General features: G+C 36.9%; 1 protein-coding gene across 1 annotated transcript in view; it reads right to left on the reverse strand.

The window, feature by feature from the left end:
• RPS6KA6 (ribosomal protein S6 kinase A6) overlaps positions 1–24,413 on the reverse strand; it is a 198,131-nt gene that overhangs the window by 79,883 nt on the left and 93,835 nt on the right. Inside the window, exons 7-8 of the mRNA XM_030306020.1 lie at positions 1,771–1,877; positions 1,194–1,231 (exon numbers count right to left, since the gene is read on the reverse strand). Of these exons, the coding sequence (XP_030161880.1) occupies positions 1,194–1,231; positions 1,771–1,877 (145 nt within the window). The remainder of the gene's footprint in view (positions 1–1,193; positions 1,232–1,770; positions 1,878–24,413) is intronic.

Consider the following 24,413-nt stretch of genomic DNA (forward strand, 5'->3'; position numbering starts at 1 on the left):
CTATCTATTTATAACATAATTAGCCTTTCGAGATTGACTCACTCAGCATAATACCCTTGAGTCCATCCAAGTTGTTGCATATATCAAGAGTTCTTTCCTTTTTACTGATGGGTAGTACTCCATTGTATGGATGTATCAGTTTGTTTATCCATTCATTCTCTGAAGGACATTTGGGACATTTCCAGTCTGGGGCTATTACAAATAGAGCTGCTATGAAAATTCGTGTATAGGTTTTTATGTGCACATAAGTTTTTATTTCTCTAGGATAAATGTCCAGAATGGGTACTGTGTGGTTGTATTTATATCATATTCTCAACATAACAAAACTAGAGTTGTAGAATAAATAAGTGATACCAGAAGTGAAAGTAGGAGGAGGGAAGAGATAACTGTAAATGGGAAGCACAAGAGAGTTCTTTTGCAATTGTAGAACAATTTTGCATATTCATTATAGTGGTGGTAATAAAATATATATGTGATAAAAATGTCATAGAATTATACACAAACAAAAAAATACATGCATGCAAAAACTAGTGAAATCCAAGTAAAGTATATGGTCCAGTGAGTTGTACTGTATCAATTAATTTCCAGGGTTTAATAAAGCACTGCAGTTTCATAAGATGTCACCATTGGGGAAAGCTGAGTGATGGGTACACAGGTCCTCTCAGTACTATTTTTGCAACTTACTAAGAATCTACAATTATTTGAAAATAAAAGTTTTTTTTAAATGGTATAATAGATATATTTTATGCCTAATAATCCTGTAAGGATTTAGCACCTTGTCTTATAGTAAACCCTCAATATTCAAAATAAGGAAAAATAAAACATGTTTTCACAAATAAAGAAAAAAAGGAACTTCTGATTCTGAAATACTTGGCTTAAAAGTTTATAATTCACTACACTTCAAACGTGATAACTACTTATGATAAATCTTATAGTCGAGATTAGCTAAAATAATGTTTTTACCTAGCATGTCGAATGTCATTTGATAATTAGGATAGTGACTCTATTGTATAAACTTTTGGTATTACAATTAGAACATATTGAGAGCTACCTTATCTACTTTTTAAATGAATTTTAGTTCACTAAAGAGATGAATAAAATACAAATTAAGTAAAAGAAAAAAGAAAACAGGCTTAGTCAGATATATATTAAATAAAATTATAAAATAGAGTAAAATAAGAAAATCTGCATACCTGTTAACTTGATATGTCCTATTTCATCAAGCAAAATGCTGTAAATCAAAATTCACATTCAACAAGATGGAATCAAATGTTTTTATATTTTCATTTACATAAAAATCATCATAAACTTAAAAATGGTATCTATTTGATTTACTGGAAAATATTTAAATGATTAACTTAAAATCAATAAGTATCTCAGTGCGCCTGGATGATTCAGTCAGTTAAAGCATCTGGCTTCGTCTCAGGTCATGATCTCAAGGCTCATGAGTTCGAGTCCTGCATCATGCTCTGTGCTGACAGCTCAGAGCCTGGAGCCTGCTTGGGATTTTATGTCTCCTTCTCTCTTTCCCTTCCCCACGCTCACTCTCTCTCTCTTTCTCCTCTCACTCTCTCAAAAATAAATAAAAATTAAAAAAAAATTTAAAAATCAATGGGTACCTCATAAAGATTACTTGTTATAAATAAGTTTCATATAATTGCATAATTCATGTATATTTTCACATAATTTTTAAAACAAAACACTTAGTGGAGAAAACTGTAATTATAGAAATACTGGTGACAGGGATTCATAAGGAGAATATAGCCTTACTTTTCTGGTTTCAGGTCTCTATATACAATTCCTAATTGGTGCAGATGATCCAAAGCAAGTGCCAGTTCTGCAAGGTAGAATTTCACATCTTCCTCTGTAAACAGAACCTAGAATGCAATAATTTACCATTTGGTCCTTTCTTCAATATTGAATTTTAAAAATTTACTTCTTTAAAAATGAATAAACAGACAAATCTAGGTTAATTAAAAAAATAAGAGAAGTAGGTAGATGAAATTAACTCTTTAAGAATCCTCTCTTTAATACTGTTTTAATGGAAATCTTCCTAAAACATATAATGGAGTTTATATATCTTCTACATTGAATGTACTCTGCAGGATTTACCTTTTTGTAACACTTTAGTGTCATAATGCAATTATTAATTTTAGTACTCTGCTACAATGTAGTCATATTCTCAGGATTTTTGAAGTTTATAGGATATTTTGGTGTACCATTGGTAATTCCACTATTTCTACATTTTCTCTTTCACTGTCTACTATCACTTCTCAGGAATTTCACTATTAACAGCTCTAACTAACCCAAAGTTTCTAGTATACCAACACAAGATGTTAAATGAGTAACTCTTACATTAAACACAGTTCTAAACCCAGTGTCTAACCTAAAGAGTAGATCTAGGCCCATTCTGCTAGTAAAGTACTTGGGTTTAATGACATTTTATTCCTCATTTTGTGCCTGGGAATAAAGCTGCTATGGTGAAGTGAAAAGAGCACTGGAATTAGAATCAGATTAGCAGTGTAATGTTTGACATGTTACTTAGCCCTCTAGGCTTTAGTTTCTAAAGCTGTAAAATAAGGATAATAACACTTGCTATATCTACCTAACAAGGCTATTTTAAAAGCCATATTAGGGGGCTTGTGTGGCTCATTCAGTTAAGTGTCTGACTTCAGCTCAGGTCATGATCTCACAGCTTGTGGGTTCAAGCCCCATGTCGGGCTGTGTGCTGACAGCTCAGAGCCTGGAGCCTGCTTCAGATTCTGTGTCTCCCTCTCTCTCTCTGCGCCTCCCCCTCTCACACTCTGTCTCTCTCAAATAAATAAATAAATAAATAAATAAATAAACAAACATTAGTTTTTTTTGTAAAAAAAACATATTAGTTTATGTGGAAAAAAGCTTTGTAAATTGTAGAATGCTATGTATTTAACCATGAGGCATAATTATTATAGGTTTATGCCTATATTCATTCCTGAGCGTTAAATTTACACACAAAATTGGGTACTACTCAAACATTAGATGTAAATTTTAAGATTTATCAAAGGGTTCTGAATGTCAAAACAAATAACTTGTCTAGAAATTAGCTATTTTCATTAAAGAAATCTCTGGATTATTAGAAAAGCTCAAAATTTGAATGAAACATCATAAAATCTTATAACTGAACTGCCCATTTATTATTATGCTCACTGAATTACATAATACAGACTCAGGTTACTAGTAAAATTTCAGAGAATGAGCAGTTAAAGATAAATTTTGAAACTCTGCCTAATTCTGAAAATGATCTATAGAAAAACAAAGTTGTGCATTATCTAAATTTCAGAGTTCATCTGAATATAATGGTAAAAGTATATGAACATAATTTTCACTTGATACTTTATGAAGAATAAATATGTTTGTCACTTATTTCTCAGGAAGGCTAATCAAAACTTTCATTTAAACCTAACACATAAGAAAACCTTAAACAAATACCTTACAAACTCTAAATTAGAGTCTTTGCCTAAGTTTTATGGCAAGCATATTATTTTGTCATTAAACTGTCTGTGTTAAAAGCCTCATGAGAGACACAAATAAGAAACTTACTAAGTAGCAATTATATGCCAGTAACTTTGCATTCATTATGGTATTACACTCTTTCAAACAACCCTATGAAGTAGGTATTATCACCACCTTACATATGGAAAAAGAGACAAAGTGATAAAATATCTTGCCCAGAATAACATAGCTAGTAAGAAGCAGGTCTAGGATTTGAACTCAGGAATACTTATTCCTAAGAACTACCTAAGAAGTACCTCTTTCCCAGAAGCCACTTCTGCGGGCTATATTTCAACTCTGTTTTAGTTTCAGTACCATTAATGCTTTCCTATTCACTAATCACCCTATCACAAATGAACCCATGAAAAAACATCACTTAAAACCCTAGCACCCTGCTAGGCTTTCGTTGTCTGCTCTTCAAATTGTTTGTGTATGTATGAGTTCATGTGTGTTTTAACATATTTAAGATCACACTATATACTACTTAGTGTCCTCCTTTTTACCCACTTATCATATCATAAGCAACATCCCATATCTTTAAAATGTTATACACACACACACACACACATATTATAAAGTTATCTAAGATAATTAAGATAATTAAAAACTGGAAATAACCCAACAGAACACTTAGGTAAATTATGGTAAGTTAGTTTGGTGATATTATATTTTATGGTTCTCAATGCCTGAAGAATATCAACATAACTAATTTACCATAATTTACCTAAATGTTCATTTGGGTTACTTCCAGTTTTTCATTATCTTAGATAACTCTATTATATATATATATATATATATATATATATATATATATATGTGTATTTTCCACACTTATGATTATTAACCCAAGAAGGATTCCTAAGAAATAAGACAGGAAGTACTAGGTTGGTAAAAATAAACAGTCCAAGATTTTTGACATAAAGAATAAAATTATTTTCCAAAAAAGTTTACAATAATTTATACTCCCATCAGCAATTTATGAAAACATTTGTCTTACTAAATACACCATAGCACTGAATATTACTCTTCAAAAAATATTTTTTAATTTGCTACACAAAAATGTCACCAATTTTTTTTAATTTAAATTTTGATTCCTAGGATAAACATTTTTTACCATGTTCTCTAGGCCTTTCTATTTTGTAAGTGAATTATCAGCAATGTTTCTGCCTATTTTTCATTATTTACTTACTGTTTTTTCAGTTGGTATAAGCCCTTTAAATATTAAAAATGTCAGTTCTCCATAATATTACTTGTAAATATTGTAATATTGTAAATATTTTCACCATTTTGTGCTTGTTGTCTTACATTCAGTAATTCTTAATTTTATGTAGTCAAATTTATGTATCATTTATGTATGATTTTCCTTCATTATTTTAATGATTACAGAAATCTCTATTCAATGGTCAACTACAAATTCAACTGCATTTTCTTTCAGAACAATTGTTTTCCCAGATTTAACTATTTAGGTAAAATTTATCATTTGTGAGAGACAGGAAGATGGCGGCGTAGGAGGACGCTGGGCTCACCACGCGTCCTGCTGATCACTTAGATTCCACCTACACCTGCCTAAATAACCCAGAAAACCGCCAGAGGATTAGCAGAATGGAGTCACCGGACCCAAGTGCAGACCAGAGGCCCACGGAAGAGGGTAGGAGGGCGGCGAGGCGGTGCGCGCTCCACGGACTGGCGGGAGGGAGCTGGGGCGGAGGGGCGGCTCGCCGGCCAAGCAGAGGCCCCGAGTCCGGATTGCAAAAGTGGAGGGGCCTGACGGACTGTGTTCCCACAGCAAGCGCGACTTAGCGTCTGGGAGGTCATAAGTTAACAGCTCTGCTCGGAAAGCGGGAAGGCTGGAGGACAAAGGGAGCGTGAGCTGCGGAGCCCCCGGATGACAGAGCTAAGTTTGGTGGGGAACAAAGGCGCTCACCAGCGCCATCTCCCCCGCCCATCCCCCAGCCAAAATCCCAAAGGGAACCGGTTCCGGCCAGGGAAATTGCTCGCTCCGCGCAAACACCCAACTCTGTGCTTCTGCGGAGCCAAACCTCCGGCAGCGGATCTGACTCCCTCTGGCTGCCACAGGGCCCCTCCTGAAGTGGATCACCTAAGGAGAAGCGAGCTAAGCCTGCCCCCCCTGCCGCCGTGCACCTTGCCTTCCCACCCCAGCTAATACGCCAGATCCCCAGCATCACAAGCCTGGCAGGGTGCAAGTAGCCCAGACGGGCCACGCCACCCCACAGTGAATCCCGCCCCTAGGAGAGGGGAAGAGAAGGCACACACCAGTCTGACTGTGGCCCCAGTGGGGGGCTGGGGGCAGACATCGGGTCTGACTGCGACTCCGCCCACCAACTCCAGTTATACACCACAGCACAGGGGAAGTGCCCTGCAGGTCCTCACCACACCATGGACTATCCAAAATGACCAAGCGGAAGAATTCCCCTCAGAAGAATCTCCAGGAAATAACAACAGCTAATGAGCTGATCAAAAAGGATTTAAATAATATAACAGAAAGTGAATTTAGAATAATAGTCATAAAATTAATCGCTGGGCTGGAAAACAGTATACAGGACAGCAGAGAATCTCTTGCTACAGAGATCAAGGGACTAAGGAACAGTCACGAGGAGCTGAAAAACGCTTTAAAGGAAATGCAAAGCAAAATGCAAACCACCACGGCTCGGATGGAAGAGGCAGAGGAGAGAATAGGTGAACTAGAAGATAAAGTTATGGAAAAAGAGGAAGCTGAGAAAAAGAGAGATAAAAAAATCCAGGAGTATGAGGGGAAAATTAGAGAACTAAGTGATACACTAAAAAGAAATAATATACGCATAATTGGTATCCCAGAGGAGGAAGAGAGAGGGAAAGGTGCTGAAGGGGTACTTGAAGAAATAATAGCTGAGAACTTCCCTGAACTGGGGAAGGAAAAAGGCATTGAAATCCAAGAGGCACAGAGAACTCCCTTCAGATGGAACTTGAATCGATCTTCTGCACGACATATCATAGTGAAACTGGCAAAATACAAGGATAAAGAGAAAATTCTGAAAGCAGCAAGGGGTAAACGTGCCCTCACATATAAAAGGAGACCTATAAGACTCGTGACTGATCTCTCTTTTGAAACTTGGCAGGCCAGAAAGAATTGGCACGAGATTTTCAGTGTGCTAGACAGAAAAAATATGCAGCCGAGAATCCTTTATCCATCAAGTCTGTCATTTAGAATAGAAGGAGAGATAAAGGTCTTCCCAAACAAACAAAAACTGAAGGAATTTGTCACCACTAAACCAGCCCTACAAGAGATCCTAAGGGGGATCCTGTGAGACAAAGTACCAGACACATCACTACAAGCATAAAACATACAGACATCACAATGACTCTAAACCCGTATCTTTCTATAATAACACTGAATGTAAATGGATTAAATGCGCCAACCAAAAGACATAGGGTATCAGAATGGATAAAAAAACAAGACCCATCTATTTGCTGTCTACAAGAGACTCATTTTAGACCTGAGGACACCTTTAGATTCAGAGTGAGGGGATGGAGAACTATTTATCATGCTACTGGAAGCCAAAAGAAAGCTGGAGTAGCCATACTTATTTCAGACAAACTAGACTTTAAATTCAAGGCTGTAACAAGAGATGAAGAAGGACATTATATAATAGTTACAGTGTCTATCCATCAGGAAGAGCTAACAATTATAAATGTCTACGCGCCGAATACCGGAGCCCCCAAATATATAAAACAATTACTCATAAACAGAAGCAACCTTATTGATAAGAATGTGGTCATTGCAGGGGACTTTAACACCCCACTTACAGAAATGGATAGATCATCTAGACACACGGTCAATAAAGAAACATGGGCCCTGAATGAGACATTGGATCAGATGGACTTGACAGATATATTTAGAACTCTGCATCCCAAAGCAACAGAATATACTTTCTTCTCGAGTGCACATGGAACATTCTCCAAGATAGATCATATACTGGGTCACAAAACAGCCCTTCATAAGTTTACAAGAATTGAAATCATACCATGCATACTTTCAGACCACAATGCTATGAAGCTTGAAATCAACCACAGGAAAAAGTCTGGAAAACCTCCAAAAGCATGGAGGTTAAAGAACACCCTACTAACGAATGAGTGGGTCAACCAGGCAATTAGAGAAGAAATCAAAAAATATATGGAAACAAACGAAAATGAAAATACAACAATCCAAACGCTTTGGGACGCAGCGAAGGCAGTCCTGAGAGGGAAATACATTGCAATCCAGGCCTATCTCAAGAAACAAGAAAAATCCCAAATACAAAATCTAACAGCACACCTGAAGGAAATAGAAGCAGAACAGCAAAGACACCCCAAACCCAGCAGAAGAAGAGAAATAATAAAGATCAGAGCAGAAATAAACAATATAGAATCTAAAAAAACTGTAGAGCAGATCAACGAAACCAAGAGTTGGTTTTTTGAAAAAATAAACAAAATTGACAAACCTCTAGCCAGGCTTCTCAAAAAGAAAAGGGAGATGACCCAAATAGATAAAATCATGAATGAAAATGGAATTATTACAACCAATCCCTCAGAGATACAAACAATTATCAGGGAATACTATGAAAAATTATATGCCAACAAATTGGACAACCTGGAAGAAATGGACAAATTCCTGAACACCCACACTCTTCCAAAACTCAATCAGGAGGAAAGAGAAAGCTTGAACAGACCCATAACCAGCGAAGAAATTGAATCGGTTATCAAAAATCTCCCAACAAATAAGAGTCCAGGACCAGATGGCTTCCCAGGGGAGTTCTACCAGACATTTAAAGCAGAGATAATACCTATCCTTCTCAAGCTATTCCAAGAAATAGAAAGGGAAGGAAAACTTCCAGACTCATTCTATGAAGCCAGTATTCCTTTGATTCCTAAACCAGACAGAGACCCAGTAAAAAAAGAGAACTACAGGCCAATATCCCTGATGAATATGGATGCAAAAATTCTCAATAAGATACTAGCAAATTGAATTCAACAGCATATAAAAAGAATGATTCACCATGATCAAGTGGCATTCATTCCTGGGATGCAGGGCTGGTTCAACCTTCGCAAAGCAATCAACGTGATACATCACATTAACAAAAAAAAAAGAGAAGAACCATATGATCCTGTCAATCAATGCAGAAAAGGCATTTGACAAAATCCAGCACCCTTTCTTAATAAAAACCCTTGAGAAAGTCGGGATAGAAGGAACATACTTAAAGATCATAAAAGCCATTTATGAAAAGCCCACAGCTAACATCATCCTCAACGGGGAAAAACTGAGAGCTTTTTCCCTGAGATCAGGAACACGACAGGGATGCCCACTCTCACCGCTGTTGTTTAACATAGTGCTGGAAGTTCTAGCATCAGCAATCACACAACAAAAGGAAATCAAAGGCATCAAAATTGGCAAAGATGAAGTCAAGCTTTCGCTTTTTGCAGATGACATGATATTATACATGGAAAATCCGATAGACTCCACCAAAAGTCTGCTAGAACTGATACATGAATTCAGCATAGTTGCAGGATACAAAATCAATGTGCAGAAATCAGTTGCATTCTTATACACTAACAATGAAGCAACAGAAAGACAAATAAAGAAAATGATCCCATTCACAATTGCACCAAGAAGCATAAAATACCTAGGAATAAATCTAACCAAAGATGTAAAGGATCTGTATGCTGAAAACTATAGAAAGCTTATGAAGGTAATTGAAGAAGATAGAAAGAAATGGAAAGACATTCCCTGCTCATGGATTGGAAAAATAAATATTGTCAAAATGTCAATACTACCCAAAGCTATCTACACATTCAATGCAATCCCAATCAAAATTGCACCAGCATTCTTCTCGAAACTAGAACAAGCAATCCTAAAATTCATATGGAACCACAAAAGGCCCCGAATAGCCAAAGGAATTTTGAAGAAGAAGACCAAAGCAGGAGGCATCACAATCCCAGACTTTAGCCTCTACTACAAAGCTGTCATCATCAAGACAGCATGGTATTGGCACAAAAACAGACACACAGACCAATGGAATAGAATAGAAACCCCAGAACTAGACCCACAAACGTATGGCCAACTCATCTTTGACAAAGCAGGAAAGAACATCCAATGGAAAAAAGACAGCCTCTTTAACAAATGGTGCTGGGAGAACTGGACAGCAACATGCAGAAGGTTGAAACTAGACCACTTTCTCACACCATTCACAAAAATAAACTCAAAATGGATAAAGGACCTAAATGTGAGACAGGAAACCATCAAAACCTTAGAGGAGAAAGCAGGAAAAGACCTCTCTGACCTCAGCCGTAGCAATCTCTTACTCGACACATCCCCAAAGGCAAGGGAATTAAAAGCAAAAGTGAATTACTGGGACCTTATGAAGATAAAAAGCTTCTGCGCAGCAAAGGAAACAACCAACAAAACTAAAAGGCAACCAACGGAATGGGAAAAGATATTTGCAAATGACATATCGGACAAAGGGCTAGTATCTAAAATCTATAAAGAGCTCACCAAACTCCACACCCAAAAAACAAATAACCCAGTGAAGAAATGGGCAGAAAACATGAATAGACACTTCTCTAAAGAAGACATCCAGATGGCCAACAGGCATATGAAAAGATGTTCAGCGTCGCTCCTTATCAGGGAAATACAAATCAAAACCACACTCAGGTATCACCTCACGCCAGTCAGAGTGGCCAAAATGAACAAATCAGGAGACTATAGATGCTGGAGAGGATGGGGAGAAACGGGAACCCTCTTGCACTGTTGGTGGGAATGCAAATTGGTGCAGCCGCTCTGGAAAGCAGTGTGGAGGTTCCTCAGAAAATTAAAAATAGACCTACCCTATGACCCAGCAATAGCACTGCTAGGAATTTATCCAAGGGATACAGGAGTACTGATGCATAGGGACACTTGTCCCCCAATGTTCATAGCCGCACTGTCAACAATAGCCAAATTATGGAAAGAGCCTAAATGTCCATCAACTGATGAATGGATAAAGAAATTGTGGTATATATACACAATGGAATACTATGTGGCAATGAGAAAAAATAAAATATGGCCTTTTGTAGCAACGTGGATGGAACTGGAGAGTGTAATGCTAAGTGAAATAAGCCATACAGAGAAAGACAGATACCATATGGTTTCACTCTTATGTGGATCCTGAGAAACTTAACAGGAACCCATGGGGGAGGGGAAGGAAAAAAAAAAAAAAGAAAAGAGGTTAGAGTGGGAGAGAGCCAAAGCATAAGAGAATGTTAAAAACTGAGAACAAACTGAGGGTTGATGGGGGGTGGGAGGGAGGGGAGGGTGGGTGATGGGTTTTGAGGAGGGCACCTTTTGGGATGAGCACTGGGTGTTGTATGGAAACCAATTTGTCAATAAATTTCATATATATAAAAAAAATTTATCATTTGTATGAAATAGAGATGAAAACTTAAAATGATTTTTCTCTGAAATATCTGATTTATAATATACTATTTGCTGATCAATCAATCTCTGCCATTAACTTTTTATCCATCTTCTATCATAGTAACATATGGTAAATCATATATACCAGAATATTTTGAGCCTATACAGTATGTGTCTAATCTTGTGTTGATACTATGTTGTTTTGCTGATAGAAGTATCTTTATAAAATTTTAAACAAGAGGTAGGGCAAGAAAAAGGTGTGCCTTATTTTCAAAACCTTAGTTTTCCTCCATTTGTTTACTTTTCCAGATAAGTTGGTAAAAATAATTCTGTCACTTTCAAACAAACAAAAATTCCTATTGAGACACTGAGTGAAATTTTATTAAACCTATAAATTAATTCTGGAAAAACTGGAAGCTCTAAAATTGGCATTCATTCATCCAAATATATTTTCTGAATATTAGCAAAGTAAAACATAGCTTAAGAGTTTTGTGTGTGTATCTGTGTATGTGCATGTATATGTTGGGGGTGGGGAGAGAAATTTAGGAAGGTACCATTCCCTTTAAAATATATGACATATATCATAAAAGTCTTTAACACATACAAAATGTACTTTTAAAAGTCTTCTTCTAAGGCATAATGAAAATACCTCATTTTGGATGACATGACAATTTTATTGTATACACAAGTGAAGTATAACAAATAAATAACTTATTAATAAGCTGTCTAAAGAAGTAACAAATAATTTTCTAAAAGCTTGTACAACGAATATACTAATTTATTGTCTTTTGGGAAATGCATTGAAAATGCTTGCTCTTACCTAATATTCCAAACTTAGGAATCAAAACTTACTGACTGCATCTCTGTGCTAGTATGGGTTTAGATAGTCCCACATGGACAATGAAGGTCTGAAGAGTTTAAAAGAAAATTAGAAATGACTACAAGTAAGAATTGCTCACACATTCTTGAAATTTCTACACTATATCACAAGAAACCATGAATTCTGGAGCCTTGTTTCTCTGTTGTTATTCTATGTCTTGAGAACAGCTTTTATCAAGGTCCTTTAAAAACCCTCCTTGGAAGGGGGTCCTAGACAGACCCTACCATAAACTGAATTCTGTTCTATAATAAACAATATACCAAGATCACAGTCTATATTCATGCATGGCATGTTCTGCACTGGAGGTAGACAGATAGAAGCCAGAGACCTTAGCCACTTAAGCACTAGCTAGCATATCATAAGCATACTTTTCCCTTTTCAAAGTAAGTTCCACAGCTCTGGGAATCAATAATACCTTTCCTGTGCTCAACATTTTAATTCTGGAAGTGAGATGTTGATCCACTATCACCCAATTGAAATGCTAGTCCCAGACTACCACTTTAAGACAAAATGAAGTAGACAAAGACACGATTTAATCTTCTGCCTGAAACAACTAAAAAATAGTACAAAATCTATGAAATGACATTTTTGAAGACATTGGCCATCAGTCAACAAAAGACAGTGAATGTGAAAAATAGGAAACAAACAAGATAAGCATTACAGCTGTCCTACCTAACAATCTGGAAACAGTTTCTAAAGCAGCAGTGCAGGAAGGGCCAAGTAAGGCAGAGCCTTGAAGACTCTGAGTTAGTGAGAGGCTGGGGAGACAAGAAGGATAGAATTCACAAGATAGAGTACAGAAGGGATAATTTCGGAAAGAGAAAGAGAGAGAGAGAGAGAGAGAGAGAGAGAGAGAGAGAGAGAGAGAGAACAATAGAGTTATGTAGAGGTCTCCCTCAAGTATTTAGCAGAGAAATGCTTGGGACATATGAGTGAGGAAACTATTGTGAACTAGGAAACAATCAATTAAAGGATTAGAGGGACTATCCTACAGAATTTATACAGGGTGAGGAACTTCCTGTTACCTCCAACCAGAGCAGGAAATCTCATAATTCACAGGGTATTGGATAAAGTAATCCAAAGTGTTTTGCATCAGAGTGGTGCAAAATTAGTCCCTGATTAAACGCAGTTTTAGTCCAGTTTAACAACCTGAAAAAAATCAAATTAGTTCTATATTCCAGAATAAATCTAAATATTTATAATACAAAAATATCCATCATCTAACAAGATAAATTTCAGATTGTCTGCCATCTAATAAAAAATTGCCAATCATGGACATGAGGAAACTACCTAAACCCAGGTAATCCTAAAGGATTAAAAAAAGAATCCACAGAGTTCACAAAGGAACAGGATAGGTCCTGTTCTCAACAGTGAGAATAAATATATATATATATATATATATATATATATATATATATATATATATAATTCACAGGGTATGGGTTAGAATACTAAAAAGGGTCATGCTGCAGTATTGGCAAAAATTGATTCTAGACTAAATTCTGCTCTAGTTCTACATAACAAAGTTTAAAATCAAAACTCAAAAGCTTAACTAAATCTGAGAACAAAGATAATTCTACTTATAAGAAAACAATAGTATCCAGAATACAAGAAAAATATATTCATAATGCTTACCATCCAATAAAAAATTACCATGTAATTACACTTCTGTTGAAGCATGAAAGCAGATACAGATAAAACTTAAATCAATTGGTGTGGCTGTGTTCCAATAAAACTGTATTTACAGAAATAAGAAACTAGCTATATCTTCTGTGAGATCACAGATTCCTAACTCCTGAGTTACAGATTTACACTATAAACACTAAAACAACTGCTAAAATAACACAAAAAAGTGTTATGGATAAAAACAATTAAATTGAAAATAATGCACTAAAGGGGAGGTGGTGGTCCAAGACAATGTCCTGATAGGAAGATTCTGAACTCACTTCGTCCCATGGACACACCAAATCTATGACTATATAAGGAAAAATTCACTATGAAAGAGACCTGAAAACTAACTGAACACTTCTTCACAAGAAATGGTAAAAGGCTCACACTTTAGAGCCTATGGAGGTGGTCTGAGGAACATAGGCCAGGGAGCATCATTTTTGTGCCCTCGCTCAGCCTTGATACAACATGCTGGTACCTCACATAAAGGAACTCATACACTCATATGAATTTCTGAATTTTGTAACTATAGCCCAGGGGCCCCTACAGATTTCCAGGTCTGGAGCCCAGTAGGGTTTATAATTATACTCCAAAGGAATATATATATATATATATATATATATATATATATATATATGCATACTTTACAACTCCTGCCTGAGGCTTCTGAGAAGGGGGCAACCTGGCGGAGAAGTAGTGAGACCTGTACTTTCTGCATCTCTCAAACAAAGAAAGTCTGAAGCCAATGGACTTTGAACCCCAAGAGTCTGGGAGGAAAAGAGACTGAGTATAACAGGGAGACACTGGAACAACCTTACAGGCTATAGGGCTACTTCAAGAAACAAATCAAAGGACACTTGATGGAGGATCCAAAACATCACTACAAGTAGGGAAATAAAATAAGCAAAGTCACTACAACAGACAGCAAGTAACACTCTCCAAAAAACATCTCCTGAAGGCCCAGGCCATGGACACTGTATGACCCCACCCCTTTAATATAACAGTTCTCACAGGTGAAGAGCATATAAAAAGCTTTTAAAACGCATAAGGGACAGAAAATTAGCCAAAATGATGAAAAGGAAGAATTCTCCACAAAAGAAATTCCAAGAAAAATTAACAGCTAAAGAATTGATCAAAACAGATATAAGCAATATAACTGAACAAATATTTAGGTAATAGTCATAAAATTTATTGCTGGGCTTGAAAAAAGCATAGAAGACAGCAGAGAATCTATTGCTGCAGAGATAAAGGGACAAAAAACAGTCATGAGGAATTTAAAAATGCTATAAATGAAGTTCAAAATAAAATGGAGGTGGCTACAGTGCGGACTGAAGAGTCAGAGGGGAGAATAGATGAATTAGAAGATAAAATTATGGAAAAAAGAGGAAGCTGAGAAAAAGAGAGATAAAAAAATCCAGGATCATGAGGGGATAATTAGAGAACTAAGTGATTCAGTCAAACAGAACAATATGCATATCATAAGAATTCAAGAAGAATAAGAAGAAAGAGAAAGGGGCTGAAGGTGTGCTTGAACAAATCATAGCTGAGAACTTCCACAATCTGGGGAAAGAAACAGGCATTGAAATCCAAGAGGCACAGAGAACTCCTCTCAGATGTAACATGAATAAACCTTCTGCCTGATATATACTGAAACTGGCAAAATACAAGGATAAACAGAATTCTGAAAGCAGCTAAGGATAAACAGGCCTTAACATACAAAGGTAGATACATAACGGTAGTAGCAGACTTATCTAGTGAAACTTGGCAGGCAAGAAAGGAATGACAGGAAATATTCAATGTGATAAACAGGAAAAATATGCAGCCAAGAATCTTTAACCCAGCAAGCCTCTCATTCAGAATAGAAGGAGAGTTAAAGGTTTTCCCAAACAAAAACTGAAGGATTTCATCACCACTAAACCAGCCCTACAAGAGATCCTAAGGGGGGCTCTGAGTGAAATGTTGCAAGGACCACAAAGTACCAGAGACATCACTACAAGCATGAAACCTACAGACATCACAATGACTCTAAACCCATAACTTTCTATAATAACACTGAATGTAAATGGACTAAAGGCGCCAACCAAAAGACATAGGGTCTCAGAATGGATTAAAAAAAAAACAAGACCCACCTATTTTCTGTCTACAAGACTCATTTTAGACCTGAGGACACCTTCAGATTGAAAGTGAGGGGATGGAGAACTATCTATCATGCTATTGGAAGTCAAAAGAAAGCTGGGGTAGCCATATTTATATCTGACAAACTAGACTTTAAATTAAAGGCTGTAACAAGAGATGAAGAAAGGCATTACATAATGACAGGGTCTATCCATTGGGAAGAGCTAACAATTATAAATGTCTATGCACCAAAGTCAGGAGCACCCAAATATATAATACATTTAATCACAAACATAAACAATTTTATTGCTAAGAAGGGGTTAATTGCAGGGTACTTTAATACTCCACTTACAGCAATGGACAGAACATGTAGACAGAGAATCAGTAAAGAAACAATGGCCCTGAATGATTGGACCAGATGGACTTGACAGATAATGTAGAACTCTAAATGCCAAAGGAGCAGAATATACAGATGGACTTGACAGATAATGTAGAACTCTAAATGCCAAAGGAGCAGAATATACCTTCTTCTGAAATGCACATGGAACATTCTCCGAGATAGATCACATAATGGGTCACAAAACAGCCCTTCATAAGTATAAAAGAATTGAGATCATACCATGCACACTTTTCAGATCACAATGCTATGAAGCTTGAAATCAACCACAGGAAAAATTCTGGAAAACCTCCAAAAGCATGGAGGTTAAAGAACATCCTACTAAAGAATGAATGGGTCAACCAGGCAATTAGAGAAGAAATTTTAAAAATATATGGAAATAAATGAAAATGAAAAGACAACAATCCAAACCCTTTGGGATGCAGCAAAGGCAGTCCTAAAAAGAAAATACATTGCAATCCAGCCCTATCTCAAATAACAAGAAAAATCCCAAATACAAACTCTAATAGCACACCTATAGGAGCTAGAAGCAGAGCAGCAAAGACACCCCAAAGCCAGCAGAAGAAAATAAATAATAAAGATCAGAGCAGAAATAAACAATATGGAATCCAAAAAAGCTCAGCAGAACAGATCAGTGGAACCAAGACTTGGTTTTTGAAAAAATAAACAAAATTGATAAATCCCTAGTAAGACTTCTCAAAAAGAAAAGAGAGAGGAATCAAACAGATAAAATCACGAATGAAATGGATTTATTACAACCAATCACTCAGTGATACAAGCAATTGTCAGGTAATACTATGAAAAGTTATATGCCAACAAACTGGACAACACGGTAGAAATGGAGAAATTCCTAAATACCCACACACTACCAAAACTCAAATGGGAAGAAATAGAAAATTTGAACAGACCCATAACTGGTGAAGAAATTGAATCAGTTATCAAAAATCTCCCAACAAATAAGAGTCCAGGACCACATGGCTTCCCTGGGGAATTCTACCAGACATTTAAAGCAGACTTAATACCTATCCTTCTCAAGCTGCTCCAAAAAATAAAAGAGGAAGGAAAACTTCCAGTCTCATTCTATGACACTTACATTACTTTGATTCCCAAACCAGACAGAGACACATCAAAAAAAAAAAAAAGAGAGAGAGAGAGAGAGAGAGAGAGAGAACTACAGGCCAACATTCCTGATGAATATCGATGCCAGAATTCTCAACAAGTTACTAGCGAATGAAATCCAACAGCATATAAAAAGAATTCTTCAACATGATCAAGTGGGATTCATTCCTGGGCTGCAGGGCTGCTTCAATAATCACAAATCAATCAATATGATACATCACATTAATAAAAGAAAAGATGAGAATCATATGGTCATGTCAATAGATGCAGAAAAAGCGTTTGACAAAACACAGCATCCTTTCTTACTAAAAACCCTCAGGAAAGTTGAGACAGAAGGAAAAACTTAAACATCATAAAAGCCATTTATGAAAAGCTCACAGCTAATATCATCCTCAATGAGGAAAAAGTGACAGCTTTCCCCCTGAGACCAGGAACACGACAGGGATGTCCACTCTCACCACTGTTGTTTAGCATAGTGTTGGAAGTCCTAGCATCAGCAATCAGACAACAAAATGAAATCAAAGGCGTCAAAATTGGCAAAGGAAGTCAAACCTTCACTTTTCACAGATGACATGATACTCTGCATGGAAAATGTGAGAGACTTCACCAAAAGGCTGCTAGAACTGATACATGAATTCAGCATGGAAAACCTGACAGACTTCACCAAAAGGCTGCTAGAACTGATACATGAATTCAGCAAAGTTGCAGGATACAAAATCAATGTACACAAATAGGTTGCATTTTTATACACCAATAATGAAGCAATAGAAAGAGAGATAAAGAAACTGATCCCATTCACAATTGCACCAAGGACCATAAAATACTTAGGTATATACTTAACCAAAGATGTAAAATATCTGTATGCTGAAAACTATAGAAAGCTTATGAAGGAAACTGAAGAAGAGACAAAGAAATGGAAAAAGATTCCATGCTCATGGATTTGAGGGACAAATATTGTTAAAATGTCAATACTACCCCAATTTTTTTTTAAAAAAGTCAATACTACCCAAAGCAATCTACATATTCAATGCAATCCCAATCAAAATTGCACCAACATTCTTCTCAACGCTAGAACAAGCAATCCTAAAATTTGTATGGAACCACTAAAGACCCCAAATAGCCAAAATAATATTGAAGAACAAAATCAAAGCAAGAGGCATCACAATCTCAGACTTTAGCCTCTGCTACAAAGCTGTAATCACCAAGACAGTATAGTATTGGAACAAAAACAGACACAAAGACCAATGGAATAGAATACGGAACCCAGAATTGGACCTACAAAATATGGCCAACTAATCTTTGACAAAGTAAGAAAGAGTATCCAATAAAAAAAGACAGCTTCGTTAACAAATGGTTTTGGGAGAACTGGACAGCAACATGTACAAGAATGAAGACAGACCACTTTCTTACACCATACACAAAAATAAACTCAAAATGGATAAAGGACCTGAATGTGAGACAGGAAACCATCAAAACCCTAGAGGAGAAAGCAGGAAAAACCTCTCTGACCTCAGCTGCAGCAATTTCTTACTTGACACATCTCCAAAGGCAAGGGAATTAAAAGCAAAAATGAACTATTGGGACCTCATGAAGATAAAAAGCTTCTGCACAGCAAAGGAAACAATCAACAAAACTAAAAGGCAACCAACGGAATGGGAAAAGATATTTGTAAATGATGTAGCACATAAAGGGTTAGTATCCACAATCTATAAAGAACTCACCAAACTCCACACCTGAAAAGCAAATAATCCAGTGAAGAAATGGGAAGAGTACATGAATGGTCACTTTTCCAAAGAAGACATCCAGATGGCCAACAGGCACATGAAAAGATGCTCAACGTTGCTCCTCATCAGGGAAATACAAATCAAAACCACACTCAGATATCACCTCATGCCAGAGTGGCTAAAATGAGCAAATCAGGAGACTATCAATGCTGGAGAGGATGTGGAGAAACGGAACCCTCCTGCACTGTTGGTAGGAATGCAAACTGTTGCAGATGCTCTGGAAAACAGTGTGGAGGTTCCTCAAAAAATTAAAAATAGAACTACCCTACAACCCAGCAATAGCACTACTGAAAATTTATCCAAAGTATATGGGAGTGTTGATGCATAGGGTCACTTGTACCCCAATGTTTATAGCAGCACTTTCAACAATAGCCAAATTATGGGAGGAGCCTAAATGCCCATCAACTGATGAATGGATAAAGAAGATGTGGTTTATATATACAATGGAATACTACTTGCAATGAGAAAGAATGAAATCTGGCCATTTGCAGCAGCATAGATGGAACTGGTGGGTATTATGCTAAGTAAAATAAGTCAATAAGAGTAAGACCGATACCATATGTTGTTACTCATATGTGAATCTTGAGAAACTTAACAGAAGACGATGGGGGAAGGGGAAGGGGAAAAAAGTTACAAAGAGGTAGGGAGGCAAACCATAAGAGACTCTTAAATACTGAGAACAAATTGAGGTTGATGGGGGTGGGGGAGAGTAGAATGTGGGTGATGGGCATTGAGGAGGGCACTTGTTGGGATGAGCACTGGGTGTTGTATGGAAACCAATTCGACAATAAGGTATATTTAAAAAAATAAAGAATAAAATAAAACTCCTGCCTGAGGATCTGGCTCTCAATCCTGAAACTAGGTGCTGACTGAGATCTTTCCCTCTGGAACACTGACAGTTCTTGGCACACCCTCAACAACTGGAACCTATCAAGAATAAATCAGGATGCTTAGACAATCACAAAGGTTTAAGAGAACCAAGAGCTAGGATATGGTTGAAAGATAAGGTTCATCTCTTACACAAGACCATTCTTTGAAGCAAGATTGGGATAAGTAGATGTTTCATATAATACACAGAAACACAGAAAGTCAAGTGAAATGAGGAAATAGACATATGTGTTCCAAACGAAAGAACAAGATGAAACCCCAGAAAAAAAAGACTTTAATGTAACAGACATAAGTAATGTACCTAATAAAGAGTTCAGAGTATTAGTTTTAAAAATGCTCATCAAAACATTTTTGCTTTGATAGAGAAGCATGGAAACACGGTGAAAATTGCAACAAAGAGATAGAATATATAAGAAAAAATGAACAAAAATAATAGAGTCAAAGAATAAAATAACTAAATGGAAAAATACACTAGAGGGTTTCTACAACAGATTAGATGAAGCAGAAGAAAGACTCAGTTGTTTAGACGACAGGGCAGTTGAATTCACCCAAACAGAGTGGCAAAAAGAAAAAAAGAATTTCAAAACCGAAGATAGTTTTAGTATCCTATGGACAACATAAAACAGAACAACATTCACATTATAGGAGTTCCAGAAGGAGAAGAGAGAGAGAAAATGTGAGAAAATTTATTTGAAGAAACAATAGCCCCAAACTTCTCTAGCCTGTGGTGAAAACAAATATCTAGATAAAGGAAGCCCTCAGAGGCCCAAATAAGAAAAACCAAGGAAGATCCACACAAGACATTTTATGTAAAATTTCAAAAGTTAAAAATAGAGATTCTTAAAAGCAGCAAGAGAAAAACAACTTATTACATACAAGGAAACCCCATAGGACTATCAACAGATTTTTCAGCAGAATCCCTGCAGACCAGAAGGGAGTGGCACAATATATTAAAAAGACCGAGGGAAAAAAATTCAAAAAATACTGTACACAGTAATATTATCATTTAAAACTGAAGGAGAAATAGAGTTTTCCAGACAAGAAAAAGCTAAAAGAGTTCATCACCAATAAACTGGTCATATAAGAAATGTTAGGGGACTCCTTTAAGCTGAAAAAAGGGGTATTAACTACTCACAGGAAAACACATGGAAGTATAAATCTCACTAGTAAAGGTAAATACAGTAGTCCTCACAATTACTGGCAAGAGATATGTTCCAACACACTCAGTGGCTGCCTAAAACTGCAGGTAGTGCCAAACCTTATACATAGTATGTTTTTTCAATACATACATTATGATAAAGTTTAACTTATAATTTTGACACAATAAAATATTAGCAACAAAAACAAATAACAAAAAAGAATAAGTATAACATTATGTTGTAATAAAAGTTACATGAACGTGGGTTCTCTCTCTCTCTCTCTCTCAAAATAATTGTTATGCTGCAATCGCCCTTATTCTTGTGATGATTTGAGATGATAAAATGCCTACGTGATGAGATGAAGTAAAGGGAATGACATATGCATTATGCCATAGCATTAACCTACTACTGATCTTCTGAGGATATGTCTAAAGTACGATTGTCTGCTTCTGGACCATGGCTGCCCATGGGTAAGAGAAACAGCACAGAAAAACTGCAGATAATGAGGGACTGCTGTATATAAGATAGTGGATTGGGGTGCCTGAGTGGCTCAGTCAGTTGAGCTTCTGAATTCGGCTCAGGCCATGATCTCACAGCTCATGAGTTTGAGCCTCACATGGGGCTCTCTGCTGTCAGCCTGTCATTGCAGGGTCTGCTTTGGATCCTCTGTAACCCCCTCTCTCTCTGTCTCTCCCCCACTCATGTTCTCTCTCAAAAAATAAATTAAAAAATTATTTTAAAAAACATAGTGGATTAATTACCTATAAAATAGTGTGAAGAATAAAAGACACAAGTAGAAGAGAGGGTTAAAATGGCAGAGATGTAGGGTGACCCTAAGCTTGTCTCCTTCCCTGAACAGCTAGATAAATATCAAATCATTCTGAACACCCAAGAAACCAATCAGAAGTCTTAGATAATGAGGCTGCACTACTACAAACAAAAAATAACCCATGGAAGGTAGGAACCGCAGAGTTGATTGGAGGGAGAAAACAGTGGCAGGCCCTGTGGTGGAGAGAGAGCTCTGATCTTAGAGAGAGAAAGAGAGAAACAGAATGGAAAAAAAGGAGTGAAAACACACCCAGGGGACTGCACAAGAAACTGTTCCCAAAAAATATTGATGGGGAAAAAGGAGAGGTTTTCAATACTGCCTGTTTCCTTAAGCAGCAGAGCACATAGCCTGAAGTTTTGGAGGTCAGTGTCTGGTGGTGCTCCAGCAAGGAAGCACGGCTGAGCCTTGGTGGCTGGCAGTGTGGTCTGAGGATCCCCTGGACTGCACAGGGAAAAGTGATTCCCCTGCTTGGAGTGCCTTTGGTAGAGGTGATACAGCCTCTCCATGGGCAAAAGACTCTATCAATAGGAGTCATTGAGCTGTTCCATTTATCAGTATAGTAACAAAGACATTGGCTGAGGGCTGCAAACCTTGAAGCCAGCTGTGTGTTGTAATTTACTCTAAACTCTAAGCCACTGCCATTGCAGTCAAAGCAACTGTTTTCTGGGACAAACTGGCACCAGCCAGAGCACAACAAGACCATCCCCCAGGGGATCAGTGCAGGTCCAAGCTGCGGGGGTCTCTAAAGCATGGGATTTTAAAACACAGCCTCATCTGGGATAAAACACACGACTGCTGGCAGGCAGACAGCTCAGTCAAAGACAGGGTGAAAGTGAGGATCCGACGCAAGCCAAAACCCAGGAGGGGTGATTCTGAGGGCATGAACTTCCAGCTTTTGAGACTAGAAAGCAGGGCAAAGCATTTACACCCTTAGCCCACCAGCATTGAAGGACCTCAATGAGTTAAACAGTGCCACCAAGTGGAGAATGGAGCCATTACACCAAGTCCCACCCCACTGCACACTCCAGGCACATCTTTACTAGGGCAAATCCACCTGAGAATGAGAACAGGCCTCTCTCCCAGAAGACCAGCACAAAACCCTCCCACACACTAAGTCTACAGATCATAGAATGCTACAAAGCTTCAGCTCTAGGGGAAACAGGATCTAGCTTCATATGGGTTGTTTATTTTTTGTTTGTGTGTGTGTGTGTGTGTGTTTTGTTATACTTTGTTTTTGTATTTTTTTCTTAGAGAAAGAGCAAATTTTATTTTATTTTATTTTATAATTTTTAAATAAGTTTTTTTTCTTTTTCCTATCAAGCTTCTCACAGCAAGCAGAAAGAAAACACACCTAGAATCTAGCTTCATTTATCTTTTATAATTATTAAAATTTAATTTAATTTTTTTAATTTATTTAAATTTTAGATAGTAAGGATACAGTGAAATATTGGTTTCAGGAATAGAATTCAGTTATTCATCACATACAATACTCACTGATCATCAAAATTGCCCTCCTTAATACCCATCACCCATGTAGCCCATCTCTAGCCCAGTTCCCTCGATCATCCCTTTGTTCTCCATCATTAAAAGTTCCTGTGGTTTGTTTCCCTTTCTTCTCCCCACCTCCTTTCCATATGTTCATCTGTTTTGTTTCTTAAATTCCAAATATTAGTGAAATCATATGGTGTTTGTCTTTCTCTGACTGACGTATTCTGCTTAGCATAATGCATTCTAGTCTCAACCATGTGGTTCAAATGGCAAGATTTCGTTCTTTTTTCATGGATGAGTAATATTCCACTATATATATATATATATATATATATATATATATATATATATATAAAACTCATCATCTTTATCCATTCATCAGTCGATGAGCATTTGGTTTTTCTTCATAGTTTGGCTATTGTTGATAATTCTGCTATAAATATTGGGGTGCATGTATCCCGTCAAATCTGCATTGTTGTATCCTTTGGGTAAATACCTAATAGTGAAATTTCTGGATCATAGAATAGTTCTGTGTTTACTTTTTTGAGGTACCTCCATACAGTTCTCCAGATTTGCTACACAACTTTACATTCTCACCAGCAGTGCAAGAGGTTTCCCCGTTCTCCACAACACCTGTTTTTTCTCGTCCTGTTAATTTTAGCTATTCTAACAGGTATGAAGTGGAACTCATTGTGGTTTTGATTTGCATTTCCCTGATGATGAGAGATATGAGCATCTTTTAATATGTTTGTTAGCCATGTGGATGTCTTCATTGAAAAGAAGACGTATTTGGAAATGAAATAGACATATATGTCTATTCATATATTCTGCCCATTTCTTAACTGGGTTGTTTGTTTTTTGCATGTTCAGTTTGATAAGTTCTTTATAGATTTTTTATACTAACCATTTATCAGATATGTTGATTGCAAATATTTTCTCTCATACTGTAGGCTGCCTCCTAGTTTTTTTGATTGTTTGCTTTTCTTTGCAGAAGTTTTGGTCTTGAGGAAGTCCCAATAGTTCATGCTGTCTTTTGTTTCCCTTTCCTTTGGCAACGTGTTTAGTAATAAATTGCTCTGGCCAAGATCAAAGAGGTTGCTGCCTGTGTTCTCTAGGATTTTGATGGTTTCTTGATTCACATTTAGGTCT

The sequence above is a fragment of the Lynx canadensis genome, chromosome X (assembly GCF_007474595.2).
Source record: "Lynx canadensis isolate LIC74 chromosome X, mLynCan4.pri.v2, whole genome shotgun sequence".
Taxonomy (NCBI): Eukaryota; Metazoa; Chordata; class Mammalia; order Carnivora; family Felidae; genus Lynx; species Lynx canadensis.